This window comes from Podarcis muralis, chromosome 2 (assembly GCF_964188315.1).
Source record: "Podarcis muralis chromosome 2, rPodMur119.hap1.1, whole genome shotgun sequence".
Classification (NCBI taxonomy): domain Eukaryota; kingdom Metazoa; phylum Chordata; class Lepidosauria; order Squamata; family Lacertidae; genus Podarcis; species Podarcis muralis.
In genome coordinates this window covers 28,866,851-28,876,702 of record NC_135656.1, presented here as the reverse complement: position 1 = coordinate 28,876,702, position 9,852 = coordinate 28,866,851, and the positions used below count along the sequence as shown (strand labels likewise).

The following is a 9,852-nucleotide window of genomic DNA, read 5'->3' as shown; positions in this document are numbered from 1 at the left end:
TTGAAGCCTCCTCCATCCAGCACAGCTCAGCTTTTTTGAGGTTAAGAGAATAGTGCCATCTGGTGGCACCTGTGCTACAGCTGGCTTTTAACACATCCTCCAAAGGTGAAAATCACATGATTGTCGGCAAAGCAGGGCCAGCCTTGCCATTTGGCAGAGTGAGGCAATACAGCTCAAGTGGCAGGTGCCTGGCTGTATGCTTTGGTTGTGGGGACAGAGCTGTGCATGCCACATAGTTTGCCAGGTATCTCCATAACTTCCCTGCAGAGAACACTTTCCTACCGCTAGTACTGAAATAAAATTCAGGTGCCAGCCCAGTCAGCTTCTGTACATGGTATTGGGGGGGATGCCATGTTGCCCTTTGCCTCAGGTAGCAAAATGTATTGAGTGGCAAAGTCACCACAAGTTGAACTTTTCCAGAGGGTTGTTTTGGGGTTTTATTTTAGCATGATGACAGGTCCCTGTGAATTATCACTCACGGACTGGAGTCATTAACTCCTATTCATATCTGGGAAATCTACACAAAGGGCAATGGCCATGTAACTTCAGTCTTGGTCTTGAGAGGATTCAAAAGGCCATGGTTGATTTCTACTGCAGCATACAACATCCGTGTTAAAGGATTTGTGGGGTGGTGTAAGAGAATAATCATGCTAACTGGTTCCAAGAAAGGATGGACATGACAGACAAGTTGCTATGCTCCCATAGGGATGTTTCAAGGGGTCTGAGAAATCTATTTGCCTCTCCTTGTGGAGCTTATAACCTTAGCAAGAGAAACACTGGACAGAGCAAATCTGTCTTCTGGAATTTACTATAAATGTCAATGCCACTGGAGCAGCCCTCTTGCTTTCAGCCATCTGAAGCTTCGCATATACATTGTTTGTTGCCATGGAAATGTGCTACCATAAAGACGATTGAAAATAGCAAACATTTCATTAAGAACCATCACTTTGAATAATGCATCTGAATTCAGAAGATGCCAAGATGTTAGAATTCAATAAACAGTTTCATGTACAGTGATGTTTTGACCTAAATCTGATGTCAAGCTACGGCTCTAAATTGCATTAGAAAATATTGCAAAGCTCAGACATATAACATTCCTGCTGGTTACTAATGCTAGCCTTCTTTCAAGCTCCATTGCAACTGTAGGGCTTGGGCCACTCTCCAAGATAAACCCTGCATAATCAATTATATAATGCCGCTGTATTATTTGTGTCTGAAAGGGGCATTGGCCTAGAAATTAGCTAACTGCAAAGATCAAACGTTGCACAGAGAGAATCAGAGGATTAGTACAAGGCTAAATGCCTGCACAAAATGGCAGCACTCCCCACCTTTCTACACATTCCTACTGAATAGTGTGTGTAGTGCCTTTACTAGTTGCCAGAGTTCTGGTTTGCAAGGTTCATCCCCGCAAATTCAAAAGTACCCTGAAGCCAACAAGTGGACCAGCCATGCTGACTGAGGATGATGTGAATTAGAGTCCAACAACATCTAAAGGGCCACAAGTTATCCATCTTTGCACTAGAGCAGGCATCAGCAACCTTTTCAGCCGTGGGGCGGTCCACCGTCCCTCAGACCTTGTGGTGGGCCGGACTATATTTTTTTTGGGGGGGGGGGGGAAATAAATGAACAAATTCCTATGCCCCACAAATAACCCAGAGATGTATTTTAAATAAAAGCACACATTCTACTCATGTAAAAACACACTGGTTCCTGGACTGTCCGCGGGCCAGATTGAGAAGGCAATTGGGCCGGATCCGGCCCCTGGGCCTTAGTTTGCCTACCCCTGCACTAGAGTAACTCAGCATGGATTCATGCAAAAAGGTAACATGACCAACACATGAAGGTAATCTGGATCAGCTGGTAGTTTGGTAGTGTTGTCTCTGGATGTGGTAGAAGATCAAGGATGACTTTCTGAGCAACAGCATACCAGCTTCGTATAGGTGCATGCAAGCAGTCACACCTCTTCCAAAGAGCAGGAATGGGCAGTGTAGCCTCACAGTTTTGTGGCACAACAAATCCTTGAACTCAGGATGCAGTCAGGGATGAATTTTGAACACCGCCCTTTGACATCTAGCATTAGCAGTTCCTATGCCTGCTAGAGAGCCAGTGTGGTGTAGTGGTTAAGAGCGGTAGTCTCATAATCTGGGAAACCGGGTTCGCGTCTCCGCTCCTCCACATGCAGCTGCTGGGTGACCTTGGGCCAGTCACACTTCTCTGAAGTCTCTCAGCCTCACTCACCTCACAGAGTGTTTGTTGTGGGGGAGGAAGGGAAAGGAGAATGTTAGCCGCTTTGAGACTCCTGAAGGGGAGTGAAAGGCGGGATATCAAATCCAAACTCTGCTTCTTCTTCTTCTAGCAGTTACCATGCCTGCTATGAACAAACATTTTGGAGCTATTACCTAATAGTGGCCCTGAAAGAGACCATCTATTGAATGCAAAGTCAGGTTAATGTACACACAGGAACATGCATGTGTATGCAGTTTATAAATGCACACACACAGCAAGTGAGAAACCAGGATTATTCATGTTAGTGCTTCCAAGCTTTGCATAATTAGAACGGATAACAGCCCTGAACACTGTTTGATCGCTGAATTTCATCAACAATGCAAATAAATTACGGTTATCAGGCTTCTTTCAGGAAAACCTTATGCCTGCAGTCCTGTGCATAATTATTTGAAGTCCCACTAAACTTCATGGGACTTGTCTAAGCTAAATTACACAAGGTTAGGTTGTATCACCCAGGGAATTTCTGACAAAGCAGGAAGGGCATATTTGCATGAGGAAGCCCAGCCTAATGCAGTAAATTTTACTACTAAATACACAGTCACTGCTATTGCAGATTCACGTAAATAAACACTTTCGTTCAAGGGCAGACTATTGGATCTGGGCATGTAACTGTCCCAAGTTATCTTGCATATTCCAGCCAGTTGCACCTTACCAGGATCAACTCCCTCCATTCTGGATTTGGTAATGACAACGCAACCGATTACAGACTATCATTGTAGGTTATTTACACCTCGTTTATGTGGATTTTAAGCATCTTCCTAGAAAGTGACTTGTTGGGGGGGACTGGGACTGGCAGTACTGAATTCCACCATCAGTAACCATGCTGTCATTTCTTACAACCATGGATAGCAAGCAAGAAGATAATCAATCACCTTCTTTCTCCCACTCTGTAGAAGGCTGTTTATTTCCTACTGAATCTGGGCAGAGCAGCATTCTGAGGCCCGTTTGCAAAGAGAATAAACCCCTCCTACTCCTCATTTGAAACAAGAGCTCTTTCTAGAAATGCTTTCCCACACTGGATTTCACATGATTAAATACTTAAAAGCCTGGGTGTTCATGCAGAGCTGGAGCTGTGATTAACACCGCGACTGGCACTGCCATACGCCACACCAGGATGCAGATGTAGAGGTGCTTCTCGGAGGAGTTTCCAAGCATAGTGGGTGAGCAAAAGTGCAAACACAGAGGGCAGCCATTTGTACAAAGCAGAACACAGTTTAATACAGTGGTGCCTCGCAAGACGAAATTAATTCGTTCCGCGAGTTTTGTCGTCTTGCGATTTTTTTCGTCTTGTGAAGCACGGTGTCGGGAAAGTTTTGGAAAAGCTTCAAAAATCACCAAAGTCTTTAAAAACCTCAAAAAAGGCTACCACACCGCGTTCTATGAGTTGCTCCTCGAAGTCAAGCCGCAACTGTATTAACGGTGTTAAGAAAAAGGAAACAAACTTGCAAGACTTTTCCGTCTTGCGAAGCAAGCCCATAGGGGAAATCATCTTGCGAAGCAGCTAAAAAAACAAAAAACCCTTTCGTCTAGCAAGCTTTTTGTCTTGCGAGGCATTCGTCTTGCGAGGTACCACTGTAGGACCAATTTTTTTGCTTTCCAAAAGGATGGCACCTTGAGCCCAGTGTCTCTGAAAGTATTACATTTTTTTCCTAAGCAGAAAATTATCAATGGTCTTCTGAACATGTGTAGAACATCCCCATGTCACAGAAAGCAGTGTTTTTAATTTAAAAAACCAGTATTCAGTTATTTGGACATATGCAGGATACCTCCGTCACAAATGCACTTTATAAGTAACTCCATTTGCTCCTATTTTTCCCTCCCAAACTGAAGGGGGAAAGCAGGAATGTGAGTTAGCTTTCCCTTCTCTGACAAAGTCTAGGGAAGAGCTGTAACTCAGTGGAGGAAGAGCATCTATTTTGCCTAGGATCCCATCTGATCTCTGGGATTTCCAGGTAGGGTTGGGGGAAAAAACCCTGCCTGAAATCTTGGAGAGCCACTGCCAGTCAGTACTGAGCTAGATGGACCGATGATCTGATCTGGTAACAGGCAGATTCCTATATATGTTCTTCTGCTTGATCTGTGGCTACAAGGCCCAGTCTGATGGGAGCTGCCTGCCGTCCACATTTGGAACACGAGCTTAAAGTGAGGCCACTCCTCTCTCACTCCCTTCCACTCTTTTACGTCACCTGCTGTGGTTAGCAGAAGGAACGCACAACACAGTTACCGATCTGACACAATTACAGTTCAGTAATTTAACAGGAAGCCTATAGATTCCAAAAGGAACTTACTTGGGATACACGGGTGCTTAGGATCTCAAGTCCTTTGCAGCGTTAGCACCTGAGTGGCACACATTCCCAAGCCACCCAAATCCTCTAGGAGGCTCACTCTATATGCAAATAGAACAACACATGGGGTAAACAAGCTTATATGGGACAGGTGTGTTCCGAATGTTTCTGCAGGAAAGCCTTTTACCCTCCTTTCCAAACAAAGACATTGGGAGTTGGAGAAAAATCCAATCTTGTATTATGGCTTTAGCCAGACTAGCTGCAAATAACAAAAGCGGGGGCCATGGAAAGGGGTGACAGGTCTGCTTTCAATGATCTTCCTGTGACTTCACAAGTTATCTTTCATTCATTCCCATATTAATGCAAACATTAGGGAGAATAGGAAAAGATAAGATGTAAAAGCAGGGCACAGTCATGAGGATTGAGCAAGCGTCAGCTTGACTGTGCATTATCAATACTTTTTGTACCAGGTTAGGTTTTACTTGAAGCTATTTGAACAATGCAAAAAGATAAATTGAATTCCAGGTACCCACATAAAATGGACTTTGGGAATAATAATTAAAAAAAAACCACCAAGTGTATCTGCTTCTGCCAAAGACAATTCACTGCAAGATACACCTTGGCTGAAACACAGCACTTTGTGACCTGCACGTAGCACATGATAATTCAGACAGCAAGTGGCTTCAGGTATTGTTAGGACTTAAGCCTAGGCCTGATCACAGGTGTATCTGGTAGACAATAGCAAGGAAGACTCTGTGAAAGGGCAGCAGATCTGCAATGGTCTCAGACACAGGCTCAGAACCAGCCAAATTCTCTTTACAGGCACGTACACTCCAGAAACCAAGGAAAATTTTAGACTGGGCAGATGGATTTTTACAACACAGCTGCCTCTGCCCACCAAGTTACAAATGCGTTATGCTTCACACCCAGCAGCAATAAAAAAACCTCTGGAGAAGTAATAAAGGGCAAAAGGTAACTAACAACCGGTAAAGAGACATTTGCTTTTAACAAAGTCCCCAGAGTGCTATTGCTGGACCACAGCACTCTGCTGCTGCAGGCAACACAGCTACTTTTCCAGAATTAACAGTTGTGCATCTTTAGATTAAGTAAAACTAATCTGCTGTGTTAAGGAAATAATAGAAGTGAAATGGTTTAGGCAATTGCAATAGGACTCGTATAAATACTTATTAATAGCTAGGGGCTGTGCCCCTGCTCGCTTCACTCGTCAATCCCCCCGGCTTAAGCCCAAGGTTCCCCTCCCCATCACATGCAACTACAAAACTTGCTTTTCACCTTCCCAAACCCCATTTCTGAATCTACTTCTCTCCTCTGTCATGCAGCCCGGTTTTGCACCCATGTTCGTCTACTTCCCCACCCTTGTGTGTAACCCGCCGCACACGCACAAACCACTTCCATGGTAACCTCCTGCAACTTCCTCCTCCCACCCATTGCAACTGCTAAAGACTCTTTTTAACCTTCCGCCCAGTTAGGAAGCCAAGCCACCCTCCCTTCCTGTTTTACAGACCCTTTCACACCACTGCTTTAATCTTCATCCCCTTTCAGGTGCCTTCTACTCCCTCCTTTTTTTGCAACCCGATTTCACATCAACTCCCCTTTTCCTACCTCCTCCTCCTTTTTCAACTTGCCCTTGCACACAGATAACCATCTTCATGACTCCTCCTCTCATTCTGCAAACCTTTTTGGGGTGGTGTATGTTACTACATCTTTTAAGATGTACGAAACCTTCAGAGAAAGCCTGCCAAGTTTGCTCAGTTAAGAGCAGGTTAAGTTCAGATTGCAGGTGTTGTAGATATATGGGTGTTTGCTCGTTAATAAAACACCTGTTCTAAATTACTACATCAAATCTGGAGCTTCCAGTTGAACTCAACTCGTGGTACCAGGAGTGAAATACATGATCTGAAGGAACTGTGGAATATTTGAAGGCTCCACATATGTTTATCTCTCTCACATGTGGTGGCTGCAGAGTAGTAGAAGAGGGAGAATTTTGAGTACAGCAAGAAAGGAGGGACACTGAAAAGAGGGGGAACTGGCTGTTTTAAACAATGCTTTGAGTAATGCGTGGTGAAGGGAAAGTGAGAGGGAAAATGCTCTCAGCTACCTCCCACCTGCCTGCGTGTCTTCCTACTTTACAACCAGTTCAGACAGTGGCAAACAGGTCAGCTGACTCCTCCTTAGTGTTGCCCCTTGTAGAACTCAGCAGGGAAGTTGATGGGGACAACATTAGAATTAGTTGGGTTTGGCTGTCGTTGGCTCTGGCTCAATCTACTGTTGTGCCCCCTGCCTCCTGCCCTACCAGTCCGACACTGGTGCAGACAATACTGGACTAGAAGAACTAGTGGTCTAACTTTGTATATAAGGCAGCTTCCCGTGTTACCAATGGTGAATAATGCAGGGCCAAGAATGCAACCAACAGGGGGTCTCCTAAGCAGGCAAGACTAGCTTTAGCAGAGAACAGAGAGGGGTAAAAATCACTGCTAGGCAGACATCTTACAAATCAGCTGGATTTACTGTTAAAATACATTGGCAAGAACTGGGATACCACCCAGAGGTCATATCTCAGGCACAAGTAAAGAAACAGGTTAAAAAAAATATTTTTTTTTAAAAAAGAGGGAGAGGTGATCCCTCCCCAACCCACATACAGATTAGTGTTCATTTTATCTTAAGTCTCTTGTGGACCACGACAGGCACATTTCTGTTGCTGTTCGTGATCACTGGCTCTGCCCTTGCAGGGCTGTTGGTACCAGTGCAGCTGCTACTTGGCTGCTAGCAGCTGCTTACGCTGTTGCTCCAAAAGGGCCTCTAGGTGGTCTGCTCTCTTCACGGCTGCCTGAAAAGAGAAGATAATTCAGTTCAGGGGAGAAATACGTATAGCGGTGAAAGGATGGAAGAGGAAAACAGCAGAATTTGCCATGCAAGGATGTAATCGCAAAAGTTAACAGAAGCTAATAAAATGAACGCAAATCAAAATTATTCTGATCGTTAAGGAATCGCTTTTAAAACAGGAAGGTAAAAATTGTTCAAGGTCTCACTTTTATTGTTGAATTTAATGCGGGCGGGTGGGCGCGGAGAACAGGAAATAGGTACAAGTTAAATTGCAGGGAAATGATTTGGGATTTGGAATGATGGGACAGAAGTGGTTAAAAAGGGTGAGCATAAGCTTCATGTGGCATTGCAAAAGGAGGAATGTTTTACAAGATTGTGTAGGTGTTAATCTAATCACAGTCAGGATTTATCACATTTAGGAAATGGATTCTAATATATGTTGGAGAGGATGTATAGAAACAAGTAATTAGAGACATCCATGGCAAAGTTGTCCTAAAATCCTGGAGACATGGAGGAAAATGTTAAATATCATTAAACAAATTATGGGAACTAATCTAATAAAAAACATGCTGATTAATTCATTTAATTAATTAAACCGACTTTTAAAAAACCATTAATAATCTCTTAATGAGTACAAAGGTGTTGGTGAAAAGATCCCGAAAATGTGATAAGGAGTTAGCAATTAAAAAACGGGGATCTTGAAACTGCATTAACGTGCAGAAACTAACTAGCCACATGAAAATCAAAGAGAACTGAGAAAGTTTTATTCTATCTTGGGAAAATCAATGACCAGTTTACTGAAGTGTTTTATTTATGGATTTCCGGAACTTTGTGCAAACATATGTGCACCGTCATATTGATCCAACTGATCCTTCAAAATTAAAAAATAAATAAATGTTAATACTGCTTTTTATTACCCACAGCAATTGTTGTTTTGGCTGATGTTTCCTAGCAAAGAGTTCACACATTCAATTAAATTGCACACTGGATGGAATAATACTTTCCCCCATTCTTCTTCTAAACTAATTTGCTGCTCAACTCTTGCAGTGGAGCGGCTTCTCTGTGGCGGATGGCTACAATCGTGCTGGATTGAACAGGGTAATACCAAAATTACAAATTCAAATAGCTTTATTCATCTTATTCCCCTGAACATTATAAAATTAACAGCAGTAGCAGGAAAAATAACAACAAAACGAAACACAGGCTGGAATCCAATGCTGTCATTGCTCATATGGAACAGCTTTTGTTCTAGAAGACATCTCTACTAATGTGAGAGGAGGGAAGAAAATTTTCTCCAACTCTCCTTTCACCCCACACATGCCATCTTTTGCTCTGTTCTAGAGGGTCTGGGAAAGCCTCTAGAACAGATTTTTGAAGGGCTCCACTGGGAGATACCCCACCCCTCAAGTATTCAGGCATCCACTGGATCAAAAGCCATTATGTAAGTGGAGCGGCAAGACTGAATTCCACTCTTGATATCGCTAGCCAGCTACCTTTGGTTTGCTCTTGATCTTTCTAACTGCCTGCAGAAGTCAGAGGATTAATTTATTTTATAGGGCTTTGGTCTCTCCTCAGTAGTCTCTTTCAAGGAGGAGTTGGTGCCACGAGCATTTCATAATTCTTTTGCAAACTGTGACTCGGCAGCCAGCCAGTGCCTTCAATGTCTCTTCCCCTAATGAGCCCAGGGCTAGCTCTGCCATGTCACAATCTCCACCTGCGTCCTTGGATCCCATGAATTAAAGCTATCATTGTTTTCCTCACTTTTGTCTTATTCTCTGCATCAATGGTGACAAGGATAAGCAGGTTTGCAGCTCTCACCTCGTGTAGTTTTCGAAGGCTGTTCACTGCTTCCTCTTTCTTCACAATTGCTGTCTTCACTCTACAGAGAAGAAGGCGAAAGGAGACTGAGACCCAGGGTCATACACTTATGGTACCCTTGATGTTCTGCTGTTGTGTTGGAAGCTGGGGAAGAAGAGGAAGATGTTCCTGCTTCTGCAAGGACAATACCTGCCTCCTCTCTTTGGCTTCTCTAGAAGATCTCACATGGCGATATAAGCCCTTTCAGTGGTGAATGGTGCCCCCAAATGAAGACAGATTTAAGTAGACTGTTTAAACATGTAGTAACTCCAAACATGCAGTCTCTGTACATGTGACTGGGCACCCTGCTAAAAGGCTGGGTTTTCTTTAGGCAAAATGTGATGCTGGGGTTTTTTTTGGGGTTTGTGTGTGTGTGTGTGTTAAAAATAGATCCTGTTATACATGGGTCTTTATGCTCTCAGAATAGCAGTAAGAGATTATATAAATGTCTGAAAAATGACTGGGGTGCAGGTTTCTTTTTAGAGACAGCAACAAATGAAGAACCACCCTGAGATCATATGATGAAAGGCAGTATATAAATCTAAGGAATAAATAAAATAAAATATGGGACAGGTGACAT

At 43.4% G+C, this 9,852-nt stretch overlaps 1 protein-coding gene across 14 annotated transcripts in view; it reads right to left on the bottom strand.

The window, feature by feature from the left end:
* Positions 1 to 7,077: 7,077 nt before the first annotated feature.
* Positions 7,078 to 9,852, bottom strand: part of CEP131 (centrosomal protein 131) — a 31,420-nt gene continuing 28,645 nt past the window's right edge. For 9 of the 14 annotated variants that reach the window (XM_028714598.2, XM_028714528.2, XM_077924068.1 and 6 more), the window contains 2 exons: positions 9,177 to 9,294; positions 7,078 to 7,419 (listed from right to left, as the gene is read on the bottom strand). In XM_028714598.2, coding sequence (XP_028570431.2) covers positions 7,345 to 7,419; positions 9,177 to 9,294 — 193 coding nt within the window. In that variant the 3' untranslated portion in view covers positions 7,078 to 7,344. The remainder of the gene's footprint in view (positions 7,420 to 9,176; positions 9,295 to 9,852) is intronic. The other 5 variants (XM_077924072.1, XM_077924075.1, XM_077924078.1 and 2 more) reach the window with 2 other exon arrangements.